This window comes from Pyricularia oryzae, chromosome 3 (genome assembly GCF_000002495.2).
Source record: "Pyricularia oryzae 70-15 chromosome 3, whole genome shotgun sequence".
In the NCBI taxonomy this organism is placed as follows: domain Eukaryota; kingdom Fungi; phylum Ascomycota; class Sordariomycetes; order Magnaporthales; family Pyriculariaceae; genus Pyricularia; species Pyricularia oryzae.
In genome coordinates, this window is record NC_017849.1 from 2,251,022 (window position 1) to 2,275,615 (window position 24,594).

Genomic DNA, 24,594 nt, shown 5'->3' on the forward strand with positions numbered 1-24,594 from the left:
TTTTCTTCTTAGCACGAGGTGTACTGTATGGCGCTCTTGCTCCTGCATCTATTGGCAGCTGCACGCTATTTCCACTGCCTTTGGAACGGTTTCTCCTGTAATTCTAGAACGCCCAGCAAAGGTTCCGACAAACAGGTACAAGGGAAAAAATAACTTGTCGCCAAGTCGCCTCTGTGCTCGGTACTCTCTTCTGCGCTTCCGCGACTTGCCTCTACTGTAAGCTTTCACGCCCCTTAAACCCCGATCTAAAATTAATAGGCTATTTATTAGGTACCTTAGGTACAAAGTACTTGGTCTGTAAATCCGGACGGACTATCCCCTCAAACAAAGTAATTTCCACCTTTGTCCCACTGACTTTTGGTCACGTTACAAGAGGAAGAACCCCAAAACGCTCGTATCGTGGTCCTGGAGAGCTTCACGTGGCACATGCGGTTTCCGTGCGCCCCTCAACACCTCGCAGCCCATGCATTTGCATTTCAGGCCGAACGCCAAGGAATTTACTCTGCAAGACACCCCATACCTTGTCGGCCCACTAAAAACTCAATGCACGACACATGAAGGACTGCCATCAAACGATGGCGGCTGCCAATTGGCCGCGCGAGCATTGTACTATCGAATGAGTATCTTGCAACTAATCATCTTTGTTTATGCCATACACGAATGCAAACAAATCAAACTGCCACATAATATCTTCTTAAACTTGTGCTTTTCAATCGCTTTGTCCCAAGGGCCTGAGAGGCACAGAGGCGCATGGTGGGAAAGACCTTCAGACCAAAGCGGCAGAAACGCCCAAGCAGTCGACGCCTGAACCTGCACTGCCGTACCTGCACTGATATCTGTGCGCCATGATCAACCTTGGACTGGCCCGCATTGTCAGGCTGGTCGAGAGAGGGGATGCATTTCCATGGAGAGCCGTCCATGTTGCAGGGACCAATGGAAAGGGGTCCATATGTGCATATATCTCAGCCTTGCTCACACAGGTTGGCGGCTACTCCGTCGGGCGATTCAACTCCCCGCACATGATTGACAGATGGGATTGCATCACCCTCAATGAGAGAACTGTTCACTCAAGCACCTTCGCCGCAGCCGAAAAGGACGTGCTTCGGCGGAACGACCAGCTCAATATTGGCGCCAGCGAGTTCGAGCTCTTGAGCGCCACCGCATTTGATCTTTTTCGGTCCTCTGGAGTGGATTTTGGCGTCGTCGAGGTCGGCTTGGGTGGAAGAGACGATGCAACGAATGTGCTGGAGAATAAAGCCGTGACTGTCATCTCCAAGATTGGCCTGGACCATCAGTCTTTCTTGGGCAACACTCTTGCTGATATTTCGCTGCACAAAGCTGGAATTATGAGACAGGGCGTCCCCTGCGTCGTCGATGCTAGCAACCCGCCTACGGTCCTGGATGCCATACACAGCCATGCAAAGAGTGTTGGAACCGACATTATCCTCGCCTCGCCGTCTTCAGACACCCGAACGCAGCTTTCGCGACAAGGATTTGCACCTCACCAGGTCCAGAATCTGTCGTGCGCTCTCGAGGCTTTTCGGGTAGCTTGTCCGGCTAAAAAGTCCACTCCCTTATCGGAGTTGTTGCCAGTCCTAGAGAGAATCTCATGGCCCGGGAGGCTACAGACCATCGACATCGGCAAAATAGTCGATAGTAGTAAATCAGCATTGTTGGACGGCGCACATAACGTCCAATCGGCAGAAGTTCTGGCTCAGTATGTCAATGCCCATGTTAGGAATGGAAATGAGCCGGTCACGTGGGTTCTGGCTGCTTCTGCTGGAAAGGATGTGGCAGGAATATTTGAGCTTTTGGTAAAGCCACAGGACCGTGTGGCAGCAGTCCGATTTGGGCCTGTAGAGGGCATGCCGTGGGTTACCCCTGAGGATCCGGATTTGATTCTCAAGTTGGCGTCTGACCTGGGAGTAGATAGGTCAAGCCTTTTTAATGCCGACGCAGACCTGAGGCAAGCTTTGAAATGGGCCGCTTCGACAGGTCGTGGCCAGCCTGTTGTAATTGCCGGAAGTCTGTATTTAGCTGGTGATATTCTGAGACTTTTGAGATAGTCATCAAAACGAACCGCCATCTGCTGGATGATCAGTCCAAAGAACCTCTTGTGCTCACGGATTCGATGTTCCTATTGTTGGTCAGCTGAAATATGACTACATGCTCGGCCAATAAGTCCCAGGGCTAACGACATAGCAAGGCTTGCTGACTACATACACTGTAGGATTCTGGCAAGTGGCCCCATGATATGGAAGTGTTCATTTCTCAGAGGAAGCGAGCACAGAGAAACAAGATATAGCAGCGTCCTAATTAGCCGCCATAAAATGTGATCCAATGGAAGAAAAATTCAAAGGTTTCCGGGGGCTCCAGTAACAAACAATGTATACCTCCCAAGTATTTCACAACAGAGAGGCCCTCTCTCTGGAACCAGAAGATGATTATCAGATCATACCAGCACGCAGTCGTTGACACAACAAGATGAGAATCAAAAAAAGGCTTCTTCTGTTCCAGTCTACCCCAGTCTAGTAGGAAATGATATACAAGTCTTGTCGGCAATAGACGGATCCCACGAGCGTCCTTCGCATCCAGGGCCCATCAAGTGCTCCGATTCCGTTTCCAATACAGTTGATCACCCTCTATTTCGCTGCCTCGGCCTCCCTGGCAGCGGTCAAGGCACGGCCGGGCTTTGAGTTGAGGAAGTGGTTCCTGGAAGGCATTCAGTCAGCAATTGGCCGAGAGCATATGGTCACAAAACAGCTATGCCCTAAAGCACTGCCGAGAGTGATGACGTACTCGTGTGTGGCCCAGTCCATGATGTAGTAGGCCGCAACGAACGGCGGAACAATGTAAAGGACCTGTCCCTTGAAACGGCGCCAGGTGTTGAAGACGGCGGCATGGCCTGCGCCGGCGAACGGCCTCTGTCGGTTAGGGGTGACGTTGTAGGTGATGATTCCCTTCTGCTTCTGTTGGGGAGTGCCTGGTTCGGTGTGTTAGTCTCGATGTTTCGATTCAATAGTAGCGGCGTCGCTGGAACAAAATATTTGTCGCTGTGCTGTCGATCCACCACTCGATGCGGTGTCGTCATGTCGCCAGTGAACGGTCGTTAAAACTCACCAAATCCACCCCAGCCACCGAGGTACCTGCAGAAATAGCGTTGTCAGTAAAGGACACACCCGAGCCGGCAACAATTCGCCGCGTACGAGACAAGAACGCTTGCTCATCGTCGTGGGAAAAACTGGACGGCTCAGCTGGCATGCTCAATTGAGACCGGCCGTGGGCGCAAAACATACTTGTTGTACTTTCCGATGGGGCCATCGCCACCGCCACCGCGCATAATCTGTGTAGGACGCATCTTGAACTATGGGTTGTCGTCGTCGACGTGTGGGTTGAAGGTATCGAGTTGCTTCGGGGGTCTTTGGTGTCGCGCGGCTTAACGAGAACTTGGATGTTCGAAAATACCCGGAAGTGATGTTCTTAGAAATCAACCGAGATACTACCGTATGTGGCCTAGCGTGCAAATTAACAACTCATTTACTGGCCAATCATCAGCTCTGAATTGTCAGTGCGAAGATTCCCAAAATGGGCCAATAAGTGGATACTGCAAGCTGTGAAAAGCATTGACATCCGATCCCGACCTTGCCGGCCTTGCCAAAGTACTCCGGGTCGAAACAGCTCCGCGCCGACGTCTGAGACGACAAGTAAGAACGTCCATAATATCCACGACCACACATCTGACTTGCCGGTTAGTCAAGTCTTGAGACCTTACGAGCTGATATCACTGTCAGTTGGTTTCAACCTATTTTCCAGCAAACATTAAAGCAGCTTGCGTCATACGATGGCTGCATCCCAGTTCCGCCTCCCCTTCCTCGCAGGCGCGGGTGCCCTGGCCTTTGCAACGGCCCAGGCCTCGCTCTACGACGTCAAGGGTGGCACGAGGGCGGTCATCTTCGACCGTCTGTCCGGAGTCAAGGACACAGTCGTTAACGAGGGTACGCACTTTCTCATTCCATGGCTGCACCGCGCAATCATCTTCGACGTCCGCACCAAGCCACGGATGATCGCCACCACGACGGGAAGCAAGGATTTGCAAATGGTCAGCCTGACGCTGAGGGTACTCCACCGGCCTGAGGTGAAGGCTCTGCCCAAGATATACCAGGTACGTACATCAGATGTCCTCTCTCATTACGTCGCACGCTTTTTTTTTCTCTCCTCAAACTAACAGTCCCGTCTTGTCAAACAGAACCTCGGCACCGACTACGACGAGCGTGTCCTTCCCTCTATCGGCAACGAAGTCCTCAAGTCCATTGTGGCCCAGTTCGACGCCGCCGAGCTCATCACGCAGCGTGAGGCCGTCTCGCAGCGCATCCGCACCGACTTGATGAAGCGCGCATCCGAGTTCAACATTGCGCTCGAGGACGTCTCCATCACCCACATGACCTTTGGCAAGGAGTTCACCAAGGCTGTCGAGCAGAAGCAGATTGCCCAGCAGGATGCCGAGCGTGCCCGCTTTATCGTCGAGAAGGCTGAGCAGGAGCGCCAGGCCAACGTCATTAGGGCTGAGGGTGAAGCCGAGAGCGCAGAGACCATCTCCCGCGCCATCGCCAAGAGCGGCGACGGGCTGGTGCAGATCAGGAAGATCGAGGCGAGCAGAGAGATTGCACAGACGCTCGCGTCAAACCCCAATGTCGCTTATCTCCCAGGTGGCAAGCAGGGCACAAACATTCTGTTGAATGCCGGCAGGGCATAGACATGGATGGACTGGTTGAAGAAAGAAAAAATCTCATAAGGAGTTTTCCGTGTATTACTAGTCTTTGCGTTGCGGGAAAAGCATGTACCTTCTCCCCTTCAGCCGTGATAATATTACCAGCCATAGCGGCATTTTATGCACCGCATGCCCCATGTACTATAATGTGATGGCCTCATAGTACGTGAATATAGCTATGGCAGCCATGAATTACTCAGGAGATTCACCGACTACGTAGACAGGCCAAGGCAGCCTCCATATATGACCCGTGGTCTAGGCTTCTAGAATCGAGGGCATCGTGGTCTTTGCGGGCGAGACAAACTGCCCGTCTACCAACGTCCACCCCTCACGCTTCATCTTTAACCATTCCTTCCTCGTCTTCCACCTCACGAGATCACCAGCAGCCCTCGCATCCTCCGCGCTGTCATGGCCCGCCAGCTGGCCCTCGGCCGGTTCAACCTGGATCCTCGTATTGAGTATTGTCTGCATCAGCATCCGCAGGCCGTTGCGAATAGGCAGGCCCCTATTGTGGGGGTACAGCAAAACAGTGTCCACGATGACTGGGTGGACCACACGCATGCAGTTGAGATCGTTCTCCAGTCCATGTCCCATCAACGGGGTGTCGCGCGAGATGAGGGAGAAGAGGAGATCCCGCGCGACTTCGGGTGACGACACCATTTGCAGCCGCTTGCGCTCGCCCGCCTTCTGCGGCGGTAGCGGCTTGTCCGACGCGAGTGCGAATGGGCGTGCGTTGGCCAAGTCTTCGGGCCAGACGCCCGAGTACTGCGAGTTCAGGTCGAGGACTTCTCCAAAAGGTCGGACCAGCACGTCCATTAGTTCTTCGCCGCTGGGCCATGACGTCGCCGTGAAGCGTATCATCTCGAAGCCCTTGACAGTGTATCCCATCTCGCAATCAAAGCAAACGCCCCTGTCTTTGGGGGCGTTGGGATTCTCCGGCGTCTCGGCAAAGTTCCAGAGCGTGGCGAGCTGTTTGGGGTCGGAGTGCCTGAACACATGCGTATCCTTGACGGTACAGCCTACGGACTGGCCGACCGTCTCGCCGCAGCACCTGTACTGCCTTTCGGGTATGGACCGATCGGCGGACTGCCTGTTGGGCATGTACAGCTTTCCAGGATGGTGGGTACATTTGCCGCCCGAGGCAAGAGCTCCGTCTTCCTCTCGTCGGCCGGGGAAGACTTGGAAGCGCTTAGTACACCGGTCGCAAACCTCCCAGCCTTGTGAAACGCTTTGAGCTTGCTTGGCCTTAGCGATTTCTTCCTCGGCAGGGACAGTAGGAACATAGCCATACTTGGCCAGGTCGTCAATAGGGGTCAGGAGTCTGGCTTTGACAAGTTGAACCTCCTGAGTCGCAGTCAAGCCGGTCTCGATGACGACTGGTTCGCTGGATTTTGGAGCTGCGGCACTCTCATCCTTGAAAAGAGCAGCTTCTTGCTTCCTCAGTAACTCAATACGTTCTTCTTTCCATTTCTCCACTGTGAACTTTTTGCAGGACGTGATTCTGCTCTTGAGTTGATTTGAGTACCCATTAGTTTTTGCAGCGTTCTCCTCTTCATCCAAAGCCATCCAGATGATTTCCTGGTCGGTGAGCAACAGCCGTTTCGTGGCATCATCCTGGGCAATCTTCTCCAAGCCTTGGTTCAGGCGGGTATACTGGTCGTAAAGCATTTTGACCAGCTTCCACCGGACCTGAAATGTTGCTGGCTGGTTCCTGAGATGCCTTGGGTTCAGACCCTCTGCTTTTCTGGCTGGTGCCGGTGTGGGTTCAGGCTTAGGCAAAGGGGCGACCGTGGGCTCGGGAGCCGGTGTTGTGCTAACTGGTGAGTGTTTTCGTGTGCTAAAGGGGTTATTATTGGCTTGCTGCTGTGATTTGGGCGTTGAATATGATGAGCTGAAAGGATTGTTGTGGGAATGCCTTTGCGTCGTTGGAGTCACGGACTGTGTATTGTCTTCTCCTGGCGACGCCTCCAGGTGCTTCCTTTTCAACACTGGAACGGGGTCACTGGGAACAGTCGCAGCGAGAACAGGAGATTTTGACAAAGGCTCTGCGCTGTCAGGGAATATATCTCCGTCATCCGGGAGCGTGTCCTCGTCTAGAAAAGGCACAACAGGTGCAGTAGGATCATATTCTTCCTTGCCCGTCTTTAAACGCTTAGATGAAGGACCCTCGGGTGATGGTGCAGCCGGGGCCACAGCACCTGAAGCACCATCATTGGCACCGTCACCCTTTGAGACACTATTGGCATTTGTCTCGACGCCCACACTCGCGTCGCCAGCATGACGGAACAGACACCTAACTGAAGTGCATTTGGCGCCGGCAGGGCAGTCGATGTGTTTGAAAATTTGCAGGCCGGAATCCATGATCGCAAAGGCAGATCAGATCAACCTGTCTGTGTATGTTTTTACACTCCCAAATGGAATTGCAGTGGCGAGTGTAAAATAGTCACGCATGTGGGTGGCCCAGATTGAGATGAAGCAATTCTGCAGGCAGGCTGTGGTCGGAATTGCCTGATCTGGGTGATTAACCCATAAGGCAGCTTAATTAGCTGCTCGAGTGGCTAGGTGGTTGCGCTGGCTTTTGGTGGTCGCTGGACACTCTGCTTCATTTGATGTGTTGAGCCCTGCTTCTACTTTTCCCTTTGGAATTTTTGGGCCCCGAGCAGCGTAGTGATTTTCAAGTCTTTCGACCTGATGGGAGGTCTACAATGTGAATTCGGGATGGGTTCAGTTGCTGGTTGCTAGTGAATGCCAATGCGCATTCAGTCAATAAAAAGGATGAAGCAGACAAGGTGGTTGGTTTCAGTAGTCATGTGTCTTAGTCATCATGTTGATGATCTAGTTCTAGGTTGCTAGGCAAATTACCTAGGCTAAGGTCCCCCCAAGATAAGGTAGTTCCAAGCCGCAACTGGCTGCCCGGTTGGCTGGGATGTGTATCAGATTCGATTCAATTTGGATGGCAGCCAAGAAAGCTCCGTCTGAATGTGCGTTGGGACAGATTTTGCATGTGGGAAAGACCTGCAAAGCCAAAATTTGGCGAAGACCCTCTATACTGTGCTGTAAATTGTACGGCAGGATCCGATCCGCAGAAGCTTGTCGTCCTCTTCAAGATCACCAAGATATTTTGTACCACGTGTCATCTGGGCTTCAACCAGGGCTGAAGTCTGCGGACAAGAAAATATTCTGAATGGCTCTTGTGCTCCATTACTGCGTTCAGGTTTGCTTGTATATTTGCTTTTTTGATATTGCAGTGTTTTGCCGCCGTATGAAGAATGACGACCTTGATTCTTATGTATCAACAGAAATCCCGCGGGTTTGAACTGGGCTTGATCAATCGGTGTAACGCAGTTTCCGATGGCCGCGCGTTTGCTTCGCATTCGCACTCGGTGGGGGTCTTTGGCCCACTAATCAGGGGCGCTTAACTGTTCACTCCAGGGGGAGTGCAAACTAAAACATTAAATGCAGCTGAGCCATAGCACTGAAAGGGAAACATCAGTGGAGATAAGGCTGTCCGAATACGCCGCAAACACCGGGCAACGGAATTCTGCCTCCCGCAACGTCATTAAAAGCCATGGGATTCCGACAGATTACATATCTACAAAGGAACGGGCGTTTGCCTCCTTGAAATGAGTTTTTAACGAGTGATTAACTGCTTTGCATCTATCCCATCCAATCTTGATATAAGCCTATTTCCATACCAACTCGCTGCGTCTTGTTGTTTTCTGCCCCACGTACCGATACGTTGCCTACCGACCTACTGCAATCTATCTACGCACATTAAAACCACGATACAATGGAAACGGTGTTGGCCTCTAGCGGCGGTACTGCCCGCGCCGATCACCTCTGTGTGCTGGTTCATGGGGTAAGCTCCAAAACCCCCCAACGCCATCCAGATCCACCTAGCCATTGTCACTCTTCTCGTTGCCCGTCTTACATGGAATACTGACGTATATCGTCGCACTGCAGCTCTGGGGCAACCCGGCACACATGGCACAGGTTGCCAAAGCCCTCAGAGATCGATACTCGCGCGACCAGCTCTACATAATTGTCGCGAAACGCAATAGCGGCTCATTTACGTACGATGGCATCGAACTCGGAGGCCAGCGAGTATGCCGAGAGATTGAAGAGGAGTTGGAGAAGATCAAGAAGACCGGGGGCAAGATCACCAAGATCAGCTTCATTGGCTACTCCATGGGTGGTCTTGTTGCGCGGTATGCCATCGGCTTGCTGGAGGCAAAGGGTGTTCTCGAGAAGCTGCAATGCATAGTCAGTAACATTCCTACCAGCATGGCGCCTTGCACGGGACAAGGAACGAGCTAACATCAATCATGCCGCTGCAGAACTTTACTGCATTTGCTAGTCCCTTCCTAGGATGTCGCACGCCACTCAAAGGCTGGAACAACCACCTGTTCAACGTGCTGGGCGCGAGAACCCTCTCACTTTCAGGAAGGCAGTTGTTCGGCATCGACAAGTTCCGAGACACCGGGCGGCCCTTGATAGCTGTCATGACGGACCAAGAATCCATATTTATGTCTGGTCTCCGCAGATTCAAGCGCCACACGCTGTACAGCAACATCGTCAACGATCGAGCCGCAGTCTACTACACAACCAGCATATCCAAGACAGATCCATTTGTCGACCTAGACAAGGTTAAGCTGAACTTTGTCGAGGGTTACGAAAATGTCATCCTGGACCCGGACTGTCCAGTAAGGCCGAAGGAACGGGTGGCGCCGACGGCGTTCAAGGCGCTCAAGAATGCGCCCTTCTTCCTCGCGATGGCCGTCCTGCTGCCCATCGGCATCACCGCCTTCCTCCTCAACGCGGGAGTGCAGACCGCCCGCTCCTCGAAGCGTCTCCGCGCCCACCGGCAATCCCACGACAGTAAAAACTACAGCAAGCTACCGCTGTGGGTCAAGGAGGTTCGGGGCGCGCTCGAGGACGCCTACGAGAACCTCAACAGCTCGCAGAGGCAAGAGTTCCTGGCCAGCGAGACGCCGTCGGAGGACGAGGGTGCTGGGGGTGCGGCAGACGACAGGGCCAGCACCATGGGCGTCGAGAAGGCCGAGGACGACTCGAGGCTCGCGCTGGAGCGAAAGCAGAGTCACGCGGCAATGCCAACCCTGGCCCTGGCGCCGTACCAGTTTTCCATGATTGATTCTCTGGACTCGTTGGGGTGGCGCAAGTACCGCGTTTGGATCCAGAAGAATAACCACAGTCATGCCGCTATCATCGTCAGGATTGTCAGGGACAGCTATTCCGAGGGGTACCAGGTTCTCAAGCACTGGCTGGATAATGAGTTTATCATTTGACTAGATTCCTGAGCCGACGACAACTGTATGCTCCTGGCCTAGTGGCTGAGCTTGTTACTCTTGTATCCCTTTTTACTTTGTCTCTATTGGTCGAATTTTCTCATGGTTATTTTCTGCGTGTCCGAGCCTGCTTGTTGCTCTGGGTAGATTTGTGAGCGAGGCGCTAAGTTGGCTTTAAAATATATCGGCTAGGTTTCCCTGACCTTACCAAATTCTAATATTTCAAGAATTTGTTTCTACCAACCCATTGAGTTTGTTGTCATAGCCCGCGGTTTGCCTACCTCATCTGTACAACTTCATACGGAATCATAAGGACTAGACTAGACTAGTTCTAGTACCTATAGGTCAAGCCCTCGCCTCCGTGGGGGCTACTTTGTTGAAAGTCATTGGTCAGCCGCAGCTACTAATCGTATCAGTGCCAGAGTATGGGACTGGCCACATAGTGCTATGTGTTGGTCTGGCCGTTGCCAATTGTTTGGCTCTTGGATTTAATCAGGCATATTCAAGATGTTTGAGTCTCTCGACTTCTTTGAATGGCTGCTTTCAGGCTGCATATCGCTTGGAAATTTATCAAAGCCCCTGTTGGTATGGACGCACTTTTTGGGCAGCGGCTGTTCTTCAGGATGATGTCAAATTTGCGAATAGAGCCTGGGCAGCCTATATGCTTCTACAAACATATTTCCTATGAGCCGAAAAGTGCCATTTACGTCTGCCGCCGGGCCATATAAGCGACATTGGTTGGCACTTTGCGAGGTGTAATGCCATTCTGGTGGCTAGGCTTGGTGCAAGAAGATGGAATTGGTTGTTGAAAAGAAAACCCGGCTTTGAAACCTAACCAGCATCTTCATCAGAGTATTGGTATGCTCCCAAAGCTTATTCATGTCTAGTTGGCTAATGAAGCCAGATGCCATATTCCAAGATAAATGTAAGTTCCGTCCCCAAAGCAAAGCTAGATGCATATCTATTCCGTGCGAAGCCGCTTCCGATCAGGCGTGGACTGGTCCTCGAACTATCAAATATCAGAACATGTTAGGAGGCTTGGTAAATCCTTGCCAAGGCCAGGATCACTTTGATGGTTAGAAGATGGACAAGAGGGAAGTTTTGCTTACCTTGAGCAAGGCCTGGACTGGCGAGGCAGAGACGCCAGCAGACCTGTAGCGTCTGCGATTGTCACCCTGTGGATGGTAAAAAAGCACCGCTAATATTAGCTTCCATTTGTCCTACGCCAACTGTGATGAGAATGTTCCCTCCTCTGGCTTGAGTGGAAGAGATGTACACGTAAATGCATACGAGTTACTTACAACAGGAACCGAGATGAGGCGGATGTAGGCGCCAACCTGGGCTTTAATGATGCGAACCATCCATTCCTTGGCCACGAGACACAAGCCCAAAATCACAGCATGATCCGCAGCCGTCCAGCGATAGTCCAGGCCTGGGACGTGGGTCCGGCAACAGTTGGCCGAGATGTACATGACCAAGGCCGCGTCGTTTTCGAGGTCAATGCTCCTACCGAGGTGGAAGAGCGTCGTTATCGTAGCTTTGTCCGTCTCATCGTTGACAATCCCAATGGTCTGGTGTGCGAGCTGCGGGCGCTCCCGGAACGTGGCATCCACCGACGCTACGCTGGAGAGGATGTTCTGGAATATTCTTTGTTTCACCCGCTCGGGGAGACGTCGCAAAAGATTCGACGGCGGCTTGGTGTTGGTGCGCGCCGTCAACCCTCCCGCCATCTGGGGCTCCGATGCCTCCAGACTCCGACTCAGCTCCTTTTTTGACATGCGCTCCAACGAAGCGCGCTCGATCGCGGCTTCGGCGGCCAGTATAGTCGCCTTGCTGTTGCGCAGCTCCTCGATCAGCTTGTCTCGCGTGGCGGACGCGGCTAGCTGCGCCGCCTGCAGGTTCTCATTCTCCAAACGCAGCTTCCCAACTTCCTCGGCGAGCTTACCACAACGATGATCCAACTCCCCCCTCTTGATGCGCAGCTCCCTGGCGTCCTTGATCATGTCCATTATTACGACCTCTGCACCACCCTGCGGCGGCGGGAGCCCCTTGTCCCTCCTTTCCTTTTCCAAGGTGACGAGCGTCCAGCCGCACTTTGCAGCCCAGCTCATGGCCTCGCTGCGGGACTCGCACTCGGACGCCTGCCGGAGGTGCGTGACGGTGGCGGCGGTGGCCTTTTCCAGATCCTCCTTGAGGTCCTTGACCTCCTTGACGGCCTCGGCGTAGCTCAGGGCGCCCTCGACGACAGTGCGGTAGGCGTTGCGCATGCGGTCGGGTATGGGGCTGCCGCTGAGCCGGAGCTGGACCATCTCGGCGGCGAAGCGCTGCGCCGTGCGGAAGAGCGGCCGCGTCTCGTTGACGCGCATTCGCAGGCAGTAGATGCCCTTTTCCGCGCAGCTGTCGCACCTCGCGTGGCCGGGCTGAAAGACGCACAGCCGCTCCGGGTGTTCTTGGTATCCTTTGAGGCATTCATGGCATAATGGGCGGTCTTGTTTCCACAGTTCGTTCTGTGGTTTTGGTTTGGGGAGGGAGAGAAGAGGTCAGCTGTGCTTGCTCAAGCTGGGTAGGCTTTTTTTTTGCGGGATAAGTATTGGGAGGGTGTTCTTACAAGTAGCGAGTCTTTTTCTGCCTGAGTGAGCAGCTCAATGTTTTTTTGCCGCTCGAGCTGGCGACTTCGGTAGGTAGCTGCCATGGCTGGCATTGATGTGAGTGAAATCTGAGGCTGGGGTCGGTTTCTTTCCTAGCGATGGTGCCAAAAATGATCATCAACCGCCTGAAACTTTCGGGATTCACAGATTGCTCCCAGGTTGCTTTATTCCGTGCTAGCAAAGGCGAAGGTGAGAGCGTATTATTTGTGTCTGGTTTGTAGATGTGGGCGAGCGAGAAATCTAGACTCATTGGAGAAGCTCCGAGAGAGTGCCCACAGCCTCTTTCGATCAACAGGGAAGAGCGTGCTACTGGCTCAGAATGGAAGCCGTCAATGCCGTAGGGTGAGCTTGGTAAGACATTACAACGTCTTCACAGCCACGGACAGTTTTTTTCTTCTTTTTTAGAGGTATTAGAGGTCGGGTGCCGATGCGTGGTAGAGGTGTCAAAGTTTGGCAGATGAACTGGGAAAGCAAGAATGAAATGAATAATAATTGTTTGAGCCTGCGCTTGGAGTCACGACGGGTAGTAAACAAACAGGCCAACCAGACTAGTGCGCGCCTACAATCTGCACTCGAGGAACCAAGATTCTGAGGGCATTCAAGTAGGAAGTAAATTTCACCAGATTTCATGAATTCTTAGCTTTTACACCTTTGACCTTTCCGGTAGTAGACCTGCTATAGAACATGTAATTTCGATAAACTTTGGAGCCCCATACGGTTGAGTATCTTAGGCCAAGGTGGCTGCTGTATAACTTACTCAAAGGCACGCTTCATCGTCTGGCACTATATCACTCACTGTTGGGTATTCTCCCGGACTTTAGAATTGATTGGCGAGGGTCGACTGACCGACATCGACGGTCAATACTCGAGTAAGCAAGCACCTTTCTCTCAGGAAGAGGGAGCTTTTCGAGATACATTCATTTAGGCAGCCCCTGGCAAGGGGGCTCAAGGTATTACAATAAATTAGCTGCAGAAATATCGAGAGATGTCGATACCATTGCAGCAATATGGATAATAAATAATTGTCATTGCCGGGCCTGACCATAACTCCTCGGCCACAAGGTTTTTTTTTTTTTTTTTTTTTTTTTTTTGCCGTTCCGCGTCAGCACAACCAACGAGTCCCAAAAGATATGGCGACCAAGTTCAGCACTTGGTTTAAGGTACTGTTCTAGCTGGCATTGGTCCCTCTCAAAATCTGTGCACAGGAGCAAATAGGCTCAGCGAGCAATATCTACAAGGAGCTCCTGGCACTAACAGATGTAGCCTGAAGAGCTACGAGGTCAGTGCCCAGATAGGAGAGTTTATTCCAGCCGCTGGGACTACTGGAAGAAAGCGAGCTAGGCTAATAATACCTTACTTGCAGCACAACCCTTTGTTTTAAGGGGAGCGCCCACAAACGCAAGAAAAGTTTTATATTTCAAGGGGCTTTTAAATGCACAGAGCCATGCAAATGAAGAGCCGACAGGTCCCAGTCTTTGGACGAGTCAAAGTATAGCCCGAAAAGAGGCGATCTTCCAGAGTGTCAAGGTTTCTTACAGCAAAGTGCTCGTGCTCTTGAATTTTTAGATTAGTCGGACTGTAGGACGATGCTCTGCGATGGAAATTTCTATCAGCAATTCAGTGACATGTCTTACATACATCACTTCCGATACGTCAAACTCGTACGAAATAGGGAACAGACACCCAAACATTGGAGCTTTTGACGCTGACATCCTGCGCCGTGGCTCAGACTACCCTTAATACTTTGGTTTCGTTCCGATTCTACCATTGGAAAAAAAAGGACTCCAAATTAGACAGCCGCTTTGAAGCTTTGCACAAAATAATCGAAGGAGACCTGTGCTATTAAGCTTGGGGTATGTACATATCTAGACCTAGCAGAAGTAAGCTCACGTTTCCCAGATTAGATAGATTGCAAGCCAAATTAAGGAAAAGGATATTCTACTTGACCCACGTCAATTTACTACACCTATGCAGTTATTCTGGTATCTTTCTTTTCGCAGCGATAAACAGCATGCCCGGACCCCATGTGATACATATGTGACCTTTCAACAATCTAGTAAGGGCTGACGCTGACGGGCGGCAGCTTTCTAACGGTAACGGCCAGAACAGGTTAGGCATCAGGAGGATAGTTTCCGCCATCCGGAGTGAACCGAACGGCCGTGTCACCAGAAAGCACGGCTGGGGGAAACCATCAAGTGCGCTACGCCATCCCACGTGTCCGGAACTGAGATACCATCGTTGGTGCAGACATAAAAGTCCAGACGACGGAACGCTTGACATCGGCCCCCTAACGATTTCGCAATACCTGCAGGAGGCAGAGCTGTTGTGGCTCAAGGGACAACGGCGGAAGGAGGTAGGAGGTAGGATGGTTCAAGTCTCGTTAAAGTCCTATTATTGTACTTGGTCTGTTCTTAACCTTCTTTTAACTTTGCCCTTGTACCTGCACGCACTGCAAGTTAGCAAGTCCAAGCTCTCGTAGGTGGCAAGGCTGGCCAGATCGTTGACAGGGAGCTCAGAGCAGGGCTTGGACCTCTATTCCGTCCCAGAACAAACCGTCTTGAGCGGAGCGGTCCGTAACGTCATGTACTTGCTCATCAGATGGTGTTTCTTTGTATGAAGCGCCAAGCACTGATAATGCCACAAGAATGTTTTCGCTTTCGTTACTTTGGTAGTGAAATGTTGCTCGCACGTCCCCTATTATCCAGGTCAATACTCGTTACACAAGCCTGCACTAACCAGTATATATCTGCCTGCCAGGCTACCACAAGAAACCATGTTGCAGCCTCGATTCAGCTCATCCCTGCCTACTCTGCAAAGTCTTTACCACACAGCTCCTACAGCATACCTACCCTTACCTTAATAATGGAGCTTTCCCGTCTACTAGCCCTCCTGCTGGCGGTTCGATCCGCGACCGCGATCCCGGCACTCTCGGAGCTGAACCGCAGGCAGACAAGGGCCGTCCAGGATGCCATGTCAAGCATCATCGACTCGCTAAAGCAATACGACACGATCATCCTGGCCTTGAGGAACACAGACGCGTCGGCGGCACCGGTGCTGAGGGCCACCGAAGATGTCGTGTCCACCATCAGCTCCTCGATAAGAACCGTGGAGGAGGCCAGGAAGGCAAACGTCTTTACCAGCGTGGCGCTTATACAAGTGAGCAACAACATGGTGGACCAGGTGCAGACCACGATCCGAGATTTGCGGGATAAAAAGGCCGTGATGGACCGCATCGGCACCAGCAAGGTCACGCTCGACACCTTGCAGAAGCTGAGGCCACAGGCCAGAGAGCTGGCGGATGCGATCGCGGACAAGGTTCCGGATCTTGGAAGGGATATAGTCGACAAGGTCAAATCCGACATTCTCGACGCCTTGAACCAGGGCATCACCACATATAGCCAGCCCGACGCTGCGCCAGCTGCGCCCGTGCCACCACCAGCAGCGTCTCCATCTCCAGCCCCTGGTCCAAACCCAGTGGCTCCTCCTCCCGCTCCTCCCGCAGTGGTGACGGTGACGACGGTAGTACCACCTCCCACTGTGGTCACCGTGACTGCAGTTGCGCCTCCACCGCCGTCTGTGGTTACTGTCACGGCAACAGCCGCACCAACGCCTGTATTTTTGGACGGGTGAGCCGCGAGGGTGTTATACCGGAGGCCTAGACTTGTGGTCGGATGGATACCAAAAGGGTGGGTGGAGGGGAACAAAGGAGCATCTGCGGGGATTTGCTGCGATGGTTGCGGAACCTGCCGCAGCCGAGCCTGGTTTTGATGTTGTTTGGATGAACTACCTAAAACATGTGTCGTTCGTCACTGGACTGGGCCTGTGATAAGATAAAAAAAAAAAAAAAAAAAAAAAACCGATCTCCTTGAAGATCATGCAACCAATTGATGAAGAATATCCAGAGCGTGCATACGTCCGAACAAGCGCATGCATACCGGACGTAATTAAAAATGCTTGATTTGATTACTTGGGATGCCATAAAAAGAAAATAAGCTTGGCGACATGATTGGTATTGATTTTATAAGGTTAAGAGATAGACCCTCCTCAACTAACTATTCTAGGTACAGTTGTAGCCCAGTCTCCCTAGAACTAGTAGAAAAGGTACCTAGGTAGGTACCTTACCGACCTAAGTCACATGCTGCAGCGTGGAGGCGGGCCACTAAATCTCCACTTCAGAGGAGCCGCCCACCCACGCATAATTCCACCCGAACTAGGTCGGTTTCCGTCAAACAAAGCCCGTCTTCACCTCCCAGCTTGCATCATCGTGGTAAAAAGCCTTGCTGTCGAAATCGTTGGCCCCGCCGTGGCTCGCGGCATACGCGACGTCGTCCCACAGCCGGATGTACTTGGTCGGATGAGCCCATGAGCGGATCGAATGGTGGTTGGTACTCCGGCGTCCCAGCCCTTCCTGTGTGCAAAACGTGGCGCCCTCGCGGAATTCCTTGGAGCCGTCGTCGCGCGCGAGGAGCAGCCGCGAGTCCGAGTGCAGCACGTAGCTGCCCGGCGCATCGACCGACTCAAATGACAGGCAGCCCTCGTGGCCCAGGCCCGTCCGCACGGTCCAGCTGGCCTGCTGCTTGTGCTCGTCGCTGCTGTCCGGGGAGACGTCGCGGGCCACGATGGTGGTGCCGTCGTGCGACAGGTAGGCCTCCGACTCGGCAGCCCGCAGGGAGATGGAAGAGCCGACCTCGAGCTTTGCGCCGCTGGTCAGCGACGTCGTCGAGTACTTGGCGGCCACAATGTTGGCCTGCACCGCGTTCTCGGTGGCGTCGGATGGGTATCCTGTCGTCATGACGCCTTCGTAGAAGGTACCCTGGGCCCTGATGCTGTTGTCGCCGCCGATGCCGAGGATTATGGCGCCCTCCTTGCTCATTGGATTGTAGCCGCTCGCGTTGGGCCGCTGTCCACTGTAGAAGGTGCCCAGCGAACCCGACGCCGCGTCGCCGCCGCGGATGGCCCACTCGTTGGGTTGTCCTTTTACGATGGCGGTCACAAAGCGGTGCGAGATGGTTGGGTCATTGGGGTTGTTCTTTGGGCTGACGCCTGAGAAGAGCCCATTCTCGAGATCCGCCATGATCCACGGTCCATCGCCCGCCCCTGTTCCCCAACCCCTACTGTTACCAAAGTATATGGCCTCCATGTGGCCGTTGCCCGTGTCCGTACTGCTCGTCTCTGCGTTGCCATAGTCGAAACAGCAGTCATCGTTGAAGCGCGTCCCGTCAAACACCGCGTACATGCCCTGCGCCTGGTCTCCCTTGGCGGTACCCACGGCTTTGTTGTTGCGGTAGCCCATTCCGGGCGAGATGAACACGCCGTACGCCTTTTGGCCATTCAGCGTGACCGGTGCGCCCGTCGCGCTCGCTAGGTTGTCGAACCCGCCGGCCGCCGGGCCCTGGAAGGCACCGCCCGGAGCCTGTGTCAGGTGGTTCTTCTTGCCCGACTGGTCGTAGATGATGCTGATGAGGCAGGTCGTTCCGGAGCAGAAATTGTCCTGGGCTGCTGCGTTGGCTACACCCCCAGCCTTGAGCGGAGCAATGTCGGTCGTCTTGCCGTCCGAGTTGCGCTTCACCTGATACAAAGAACCGGTGTAGGCGCTGTAGAGAGCCCGGGTGGTGCTGTGGGCAGCGATACAGGGCGTCCCGCCGGACGCGTAGATGTCGCATGGCCCCGCAGACACGAGCGTGCCTGTAGCGATGAGGCCTACCAGAGCGGAACGAGTGAGAGGCATGATGGGCATTAAAGATGTGGACAAACGCGCTAATGTAGGCTCATGGCTGCCAAGAGTAGCCAAGCGGAGCCAAGAAAAGCTTGGCGATTGCCGGCTTTTATATTCATCTCCATACTCTTGGTATCATCTACGACAAACGCTGCGCCTCGGCAACTCCCTATAAGTGACAAAGCCTGTGTGGCACATTACTGGTGGGTAATTTATATGAAGTGGGCTGTAGCCCATGGTAACTGACTAAACGACTTTGAGGTAATGTTGCAATATTGCATTGTTAGCATTACGCGTTCGTCCATCCCCCTCAACTATTCCCATCATAATATGATGTTTTTCACATCGTCGTGAGCCTGATTTTGGTTGTCATAGGTGGAACGGCCTCGCAGGGGCGGCCGTCACGAGGTTGTTGTTGTGGTGGACCTCCGCGACTCCGCGCCCTGAAGAGGAAGCTGGATTGACGACCTTGTCGCATCAGCTGTAACCTCCGCACATGTTTATTCATATCCGCGGCTTTAGCGAGTGATCATTCCTGGCGGCGGCAAGTGGGCGCAGGAATTGGGGGGAAAAAACAAGCTTCTTGAGACGGCAACAAGGCATGGCAGAGTAGCATCGCATCATGTCGGCAATGGCACATTTCTCTGGACTTTTTCTCCAGACATTTTGTCCCTCGCCGCACAATGTGGCTCGCATCGCCCGGCTTTCACTTCAGCTTGACATCAGAGTTCGAGTCTATCATTGACATTATGTGCATTTTGGTCCAATTTAAGCTTGACTTTTCGTGGGCAATGGCTGATGGGTTTACAGGACGCGCACTAAGTCTAGAATACATCTTCTGTATCCTCATCTGCCCGAGAGAAAAAATTGATAAATTGGAAGCTAAATAAACAGAAAGGAAAAAAAAAGAAGGGCGAAAGCAGCTGGCAAGCTATAAGCAGGGTGGGTGAACATATAGCATAATGTGGTGCAAACATGGGTAATCTGACTGTCTGATTAATATTTTAAGGTACACAGGATTGCCATGACTGGAAAACGACGTTGGCGCAATGGGATTTCTGTTCAATGCTCTGAATGCCACAGTATGGAAAGTACCTGCCTACCTATGTAGGTACCTACCTGGTAGGTACTTAGAATTTTCTGAACAAAGATTGTGGCTCTTGCCATGTCCGAAATATTACGCTGAAATAGCCCCTGCCTCAAGCTCGGTGAGGAACGCTTGGTGTTCACAAGCTGCCATAAGGTGTGGACTGTAGCATGAAGGTGAGATGCCTTTCTGGTTACCAATGTCTTTTTCTCGCCATTTTCTGCCCATCTGCTGCAGGTTCTCGAATTGTATACCTAAATATTAGTACTACTACCTGACTTGATTTGATTCCGCGGATAAGGTATATATATTTACTACAAACTTACATAAAACCTGTTGCATAGCCTCTCAGTAATAGATGGAGATGCGTTTCTTCGTGATCAGATTTGGAATACTTGTACCTAACTCACTCAGGTTGAATGCTCAAAAGGGAACGGATGGATTTTGGACTAAAAAGTATGCCAACTGCAAAGATCCCTGCAATAGACGCCTCTAGCTGTCTTTTTACTCGAGCCAATCACCGCAACCGTCCAGCGCTTCCCTCCATTCCTGTCCATCGCCTCTGACAAACTTCCTACTATCAACAACCTCTTCGGCACCAAAATTCCCGTACAAATGCGGACACCCAGGCGTATCCCAGTTTATGTCCTTCTCGAATTTGGCGAGGTTCAACTTGAGGATCCAGAGCTCGCTAAAGTCTTTGAACCAGATTCCCGCGGTTATAGGGATCTGCACAAGTTATCAGATGCTGTTAGTTCAAAAGAGATGCAAGTGCTCGACACATAATAAATGTCTTCTTTTCCTTATTTCTATACAAGCTTCGATTCCCAAGGGAGGGCCTAGTTTACCTGCGAGGCAGTGCTCAAGTGAACAAAGCCATCCTTCTTGTCCAGATCCGATAGTGGGTACGGACTCGGCAATGGCGCCGGGGGAGCCGTCGGTAGGATTTTGTACACGTGCATGGGAAGCGGGGGAGGGGCAGCGCCGACGGGAGACATTTTGTGTCTCGGGAGGCGGGGGGGCTCTTGTGCAAGAAAAAAAGAAGCAGCCTGATATCTTCAAGATACGATGATTGTACCGGTATTGGTTTAACCGTTGCTTGATCTTCTGTGTTACAACAGTAGTACGAGAGTGAGTGAATGGGAGTTTGGAGATTGTGGATTATCCTTTTTCCCAACAGTGGTACCAGCCTGTGGATACAAATGCATTTATCAAAGCTACCATGGCCGAGGTGCATAGGTACCTTGCCCAAGGTACACTACAATTACAGACAGTCGGGCGAAGCTATTCACAACGAAACAATACCGTAGTTATCACAGCTGCAGGATCTTGCCTCAAAACGCAGGGACTTGGCAGGTGTTCGATCAAAGGTTCTGGACCGGAAGGGATGCAACTATCGACGGGGATGCAAAGCTAGGGTCCTTGTATCCCGCCGGCATATTGTCCCGGATGCCGTGACCGATGTCGGCACTTGCCAGTGTTTTACGTGGTAATGCGATAGTATACTGGCAGATAGTAAGCAAGAAGCGATTATCACTTGTAGACCACTTGCCGAAACTTTGATTGCAATGTCATGTTTGGTAATACGAATTTAGAGAAAGCCAAGCGAAACCCCGCGATATCGCCGAACAAACAGCCGTGACATCACTGGCAATCACTGCACCCCACTTTCGATTCTCTGCTTCGGGATAGTTTGGCTGCCCGCGGTCCTGCAGAGAACGCCGGGTCTCGGGCCATAGCTGAGCTTTATTGAGGGGTGATTTGAGGCGGACGGCGGGGTCATTGCCTTTGAAACCGGTTCATCTGTTCGTATATTTGTACCGTAATTGTCCTCAATAACGAACTCAAAGGACTTTTTTTTTCTTTTTAATAACTCTTCTATTCTTGACAGGAGCAAGTTGTGTTCATTTGATTGTATTCAAACCAATCGTTCTAGCAGAGGGACCCAAAGGAAGTGTTACACCACGGGATATCCGACCATGTCTACAGTCGGAAAGGTAAGCAAAGCAAACACCCGCATGGTTTGGTTACAAAAAGCACTCACAGTGACAAACATCAATTGGTTCTGCACAAGTTGAAAATCCACGGCAGCACTGACGCTAGCAACAGACCATCACCTGCAAGGCCGCCGTCGCCTGGGAGGCGGGCAAGGACCTGAGCATTGAGGACATCGAGGTTGCACCCCCAAAGGCGCACGAGGTCCGTATCGAGATCTACCACACCGGTGTGTGCCACACAGATGCGTACACGCTGTCCGGCAAGGACCCCGAGGGTGCCTTCCCCATCGTCCTGGGGCACGAGGGAGCTGGTATCGTCGAGTCGGTTGGTGAGGGCGTGACCAACGTCAAGGTTGGCGACCATGTCGTTGCTCTTTAGTAAGTTTGAGCCTGCAGAACCGCATATTATGATCTGAGAATGCCACATGAATACTGACGCCGAACATAAAACAGCACCCCCGAGTGCAAAGAGTGCAAGTTCTGCAAGTCCGGCAAGACCAACCTCTGCGGCAAGATCCGCGCCACCCAGGGCAAGGGTCTCATGCCCGACGGCACCTCAAGGTTCAAGTGCAAGGGCAAGGACCTGCTGCACTTCATGGGCACCTCAACCTTCTCCCAGTTCACTGTCGTAGCCGACATCTCGGTCGTCGCCGTGCAGCCAGAGGCCCCGATGGACCGCACCTGTCTGCTGGGCTGCGGTATCACCACCGGCTACGGCGCCGCCCGCGTGACGGCCAACGTCGAGGAGGGATCCAGCCTTGCCGTCTTCGGCGCAGGCTGCGTGGGTCTGTCGGTCGTGCAGGGTGCCGTGATCAACAAGGCCGGCAAGATCATCGTCGTTGACGTGAACCCCGCAAAGGAGGAGTGGGCTCGCAAGTTCGGCGCTACAGACTTTGTCAACCCGACCAAGCTGCCCGAGGGCAAGACAGTGGTGGACGCCCTTGTCGAGCTGACCGATGGCGGCTGCGACTACACTTTCGACTGCACAGGCAACGTCCAGGTGATGAGGGCCGCGCTCGAGGCTTGCCACAAGGGCTGGGGTGAAAGCATCATTATCGGTGTGGCGGCCGCTGGTCAGGAGATCAGCACCAGGCCATTCCAGCTCGTCACTGGCCGTGTCTGGAAGGGATGCGCGTTTGGTGGCATCAAGGGTCGGTCGCAACTGCCGGGCCTGGTTGACGACTATCTCCAGGGCAGGCTCAAGGTCGACGAGTTCATCACCCACCGCAAGAAGCTGGTTGAGATCAACAATGCGTTCGAGACTATGAAGCAGGGAGACTGTATCCGTGCAGTTGTCGACATGAGGGCCGTCTAAGGTGTTAAGATCGACTGCAACATAATATAATATGAAGTCTTGACAAGTAATCGCTGTTTTCCCGCTTGCACGTGTCGTAAATGCCTATTTGTGTTTTGTTTTGTATAGTAGTAGTTTGTGCGATTAAGGGTGTACCAAAAACAACAAGTCAGGGCTCACATGCAATATAAAGACAAAAAACAAAACAACCTGGGAAACACAGACTCTGTCAGGACTGCATGTATGCTTTATGTATATCTAGTCAAAAATGACGTTGCAACCATCGTGCCATAAAGGTGCCCAAAGTGATGACTGCAGATGGCAGTTAGAGCAGGATTACGGGTCAATCGCAGACGCGTGCATGACAGGGGTGTTGCTGGTCAGATTTTGACGATACTGGCAAGACTGGATAATTACTGGACTGTACGTACAATGGATACGGTACAGTGCATTGTGCCGTACTGTAGAATACTGCTGGTAGGTAGGTAATTAGCAAGGGAATCAAATCCGGATCCGCACTCGGCAAAGCCGGATTTGGAATTCCGTACAAACCGCTTGGTATCAGATAATAATCCGTTCGGCGAGCACATCTCCCTGAGTCAGTGATGGGTAAATGACCGCGACTGACAAAGAGCAGAGTCGCGTGGGCATGTTTGGGATGCCAGTCTAGACTAGCTTACGGGAGTACAAGACTTGCCAAAGAGGGAAAAGAAAAAAGAAGAAAAAAAGAATCAGACTAAAATCTAGCGAGACTACCTTACCAAGCTTACCTAGAACAATAATAGGTGGCAAGACACGGGGGTAGGTACAGATACCCCGGCAAAAAGCCTGGGGAATTCCCATGGCGGTGTGCAATCGACACGCCGCCACCACCACGACGGGCACCAACACCCCTGGTAGGCAATTCCTTCAAGCCGATTCTGCGGCTGCCGCGTGCAAGTAGGTTAGAGGCGGAGGGCGGAGAGAGGCCCAAAAAAAAAAAAAAAAAAAAAAAAAAAGAGGTACACTTAAAAATCAATGCAGGCTTTTGGGAGCCGGTTGTGCCGGATGCACCAAAATTTCATCGGTCCGGATGCGTTTGGCCGGCAGGAGGAGAAATTGGCCCCCCAGGCATGGTTCCCTTCTGTTAATCTTGTTGTCGGTCGGGGGGGGAATGGCGCAGTGGTTAAGCGCCATGGCTGTTACTTGAGTAACGTAGGTTCGAATCCTGCTCCCTCCACCTCCTCCCCGCTTACCCGTGGCAAGGATAACCCGGCTGGCTATCGACAACAACCACCCGCCTGTGCCGTCGAGCCCACACTTGTTGGGAACTTCGTCTCCATGGCTACAAACGACCGACAGCTCCGCTGTTTGGACACAGGCCCCTCTCGATGAAGAGCCGTCAACTGCCGTCAGACGAATCCTCCGTGCGCCTGAAGGCACGGGGTCGCGTCAGTGAACAAACCTGTAAGCAGGACCGGGCACGAACCCGGTCAGGCTCGATTCGCTTCTATGCCCTTGTTTTCCGCTGTGTAAATAGAGAAAATAGAAAGCGCGCCGAGATACCCCTCGGGAGGTTGCTAACGGCCGGCTAATGAGCCGGGCCGAGCCCGGCGTTAAATAATACTACTACTACTACTACTACTACTACTACTTGTTGTCGGTCGGGTTGTCTCCAATTTGTTGTGGCACCACAAACCACGCACTGCACGATACGATACCGTGGATCTTTCGGCTGGACGCATCCGTTGACAACAAACCATTATTCTACCAGGTTCGTGCCTTGGACAATGAGGAGC

General features: G+C 52.5%; 12 protein-coding genes and 1 pseudogene across 13 annotated transcripts; 8 read left to right on the plus strand and 5 right to left on the minus strand.

Annotated features, from left to right (window-relative positions):
* The first annotated feature begins 14 nt into the window (after window positions 1-14).
* MGG_06002 (folylpolyglutamate synthase) lies at window positions 15-2,094 on the plus strand. The gene is made up of 3 exons (XM_003711800.1): window positions 15-216; window positions 271-293; window positions 374-2,094. The coding sequence occupies exon 3, from the start codon at window positions 846-848 to the stop codon at window positions 2,064-2,066; it is 1,221 nt and encodes a 406-aa protein (XP_003711848.1). The 5' UTR covers window positions 15-216; window positions 271-293; window positions 374-845; the 3' UTR covers window positions 2,067-2,094.
* A 391-nt stretch (window positions 2,095-2,485) lies between these two features.
* On the minus strand, window positions 2,486-3,493 carry MGG_06003 (uncharacterized protein). Its single transcript, XM_003711801.1, has 4 exons — window positions 3,297-3,493; window positions 3,121-3,146; window positions 2,800-2,983; window positions 2,486-2,712 (listed from the first exon to the last, which is right to left on the minus strand). The coding sequence occupies exons 1-4, from the start codon at window positions 3,356-3,358 to the stop codon at window positions 2,643-2,645; spliced, it is 342 nt and encodes a 113-aa protein (XP_003711849.1). The 5' UTR covers window positions 3,359-3,493; the 3' UTR covers window positions 2,486-2,642.
* Window positions 3,494-3,657: 164 nt separating this feature from the next.
* On the plus strand, window positions 3,658-5,011 carry MGG_06004 (prohibitin-1). Its single transcript, XM_003711802.1, has 2 exons — window positions 3,658-4,162; window positions 4,247-5,011. The coding sequence occupies exons 1-2, from the start codon at window positions 3,842-3,844 to the stop codon at window positions 4,751-4,753; spliced, it is 828 nt and encodes a 275-aa protein (XP_003711850.1). The 5' UTR covers window positions 3,658-3,841; the 3' UTR covers window positions 4,754-5,011.
* On the minus strand, window positions 4,748-7,592 carry MGG_06005 (RNA exonuclease 3). The gene has a single exon (XM_003711803.1). It carries the CDS (start codon window positions 7,127-7,129, stop codon window positions 5,024-5,026), a length of 2,106 nt encoding a protein of 701 aa, XP_003711851.1. The 5' UTR covers window positions 7,130-7,592; the 3' UTR covers window positions 4,748-5,023.
* Window positions 7,593-8,243: 651 nt separating this feature from the next.
* MGG_06006 (uncharacterized protein) lies at window positions 8,244-10,496 on the plus strand. The gene is made up of 3 exons (XM_003711804.1): window positions 8,244-8,627; window positions 8,732-9,031; window positions 9,106-10,496. Exons 1-3 carry the CDS (start codon window positions 8,559-8,561, stop codon window positions 10,072-10,074), a joined length of 1,338 nt encoding a protein of 445 aa, XP_003711852.1. The 5' UTR covers window positions 8,244-8,558; the 3' UTR covers window positions 10,075-10,496.
* Window positions 10,497-11,035: 539 nt separating this feature from the next.
* MGG_06007 (uncharacterized protein) lies at window positions 11,036-12,931 on the minus strand (the record flags this gene model as incomplete). Its single annotated transcript, XM_003711805.1, has 4 exons — window positions 12,683-12,931; window positions 11,376-12,581; window positions 11,184-11,249; window positions 11,036-11,083 (listed from the first exon to the last, which is right to left on the minus strand). The coding sequence occupies exons 1-4, from the start codon at window positions 12,773-12,775 to the stop codon at window positions 11,036-11,038; spliced, it is 1,413 nt and encodes a 470-aa protein (XP_003711853.1). The 5' UTR covers window positions 12,776-12,931.
* A 1,759-nt stretch (window positions 12,932-14,690) lies between these two features.
* MGG_16735 (uncharacterized protein) lies at window positions 14,691-15,201 on the plus strand (the record flags this gene model as incomplete). Its single annotated transcript, XM_003711806.1, has 2 exons — window positions 14,691-14,778; window positions 14,837-15,201. The coding sequence occupies 2 exons, from the start codon at window positions 14,691-14,693 to the stop codon at window positions 15,199-15,201; spliced, it is 453 nt and encodes a 150-aa protein (XP_003711854.1).
* A 383-nt stretch (window positions 15,202-15,584) lies between these two features.
* MGG_06008 (uncharacterized protein) lies at window positions 15,585-16,352 on the plus strand (the record flags this gene model as incomplete). The annotated part of the gene is made up of 1 exon (XM_003711807.1): window positions 15,585-16,352. The coding sequence occupies one exon, from the start codon at window positions 15,585-15,587 to the stop codon at window positions 16,350-16,352; it is 768 nt and encodes a 255-aa protein (XP_003711855.1).
* A 595-nt stretch (window positions 16,353-16,947) lies between these two features.
* On the minus strand, window positions 16,948-18,450 carry MGG_06009 (alpha-N-arabinofuranosidase B; the record flags this gene model as incomplete). Its single annotated transcript, XM_003711808.1, has 1 exon — window positions 16,948-18,450. The coding sequence occupies one exon, from the start codon at window positions 18,448-18,450 to the stop codon at window positions 16,948-16,950; it is 1,503 nt and encodes a 500-aa protein (XP_003711856.1).
* Window positions 18,451-19,913: 1,463 nt separating this feature from the next.
* Window positions 19,914-20,635, minus strand: MGG_06010 (uncharacterized protein). The gene is made up of 2 exons (XM_003711809.1): window positions 20,374-20,635; window positions 19,914-20,254 (listed from the first exon to the last, which is right to left on the minus strand). The coding sequence occupies exons 1-2, from the start codon at window positions 20,521-20,523 to the stop codon at window positions 20,030-20,032; spliced, it is 375 nt and encodes a 124-aa protein (XP_003711857.1). The 5' UTR covers window positions 20,524-20,635; the 3' UTR covers window positions 19,914-20,029.
* Window positions 20,636-21,329: 694 nt separating this feature from the next.
* On the plus strand, window positions 21,330-22,901 carry MGG_06011 (S-(hydroxymethyl)glutathione dehydrogenase). Its single transcript, XM_003711810.1, has 3 exons — window positions 21,330-21,522; window positions 21,635-21,900; window positions 21,976-22,901. Exons 1-3 carry the CDS (start codon window positions 21,505-21,507, stop codon window positions 22,835-22,837), a joined length of 1,146 nt encoding a protein of 381 aa, XP_003711858.1. The 5' UTR covers window positions 21,330-21,504; the 3' UTR covers window positions 22,838-22,901.
* A 756-nt stretch (window positions 22,902-23,657) lies between these two features.
* Window positions 23,658-24,190, plus strand: MGG_16736 (uncharacterized protein; the record flags this gene model as incomplete). Its single annotated transcript, XM_003711811.1, has 3 exons — window positions 23,658-23,755; window positions 23,840-23,931; window positions 24,015-24,190. The coding sequence occupies 3 exons, from the start codon at window positions 23,658-23,660 to the stop codon at window positions 24,188-24,190; spliced, it is 366 nt and encodes a 121-aa protein (XP_003711859.1).
* Window positions 23,964-24,035, plus strand: MGG_20137 (annotated as a pseudogene). The gene has a single exon. The product of its transcript is annotated as a tRNA-OTHER (tRNA).
* Window positions 24,191-24,594: the final 404 nt, after the last annotated feature.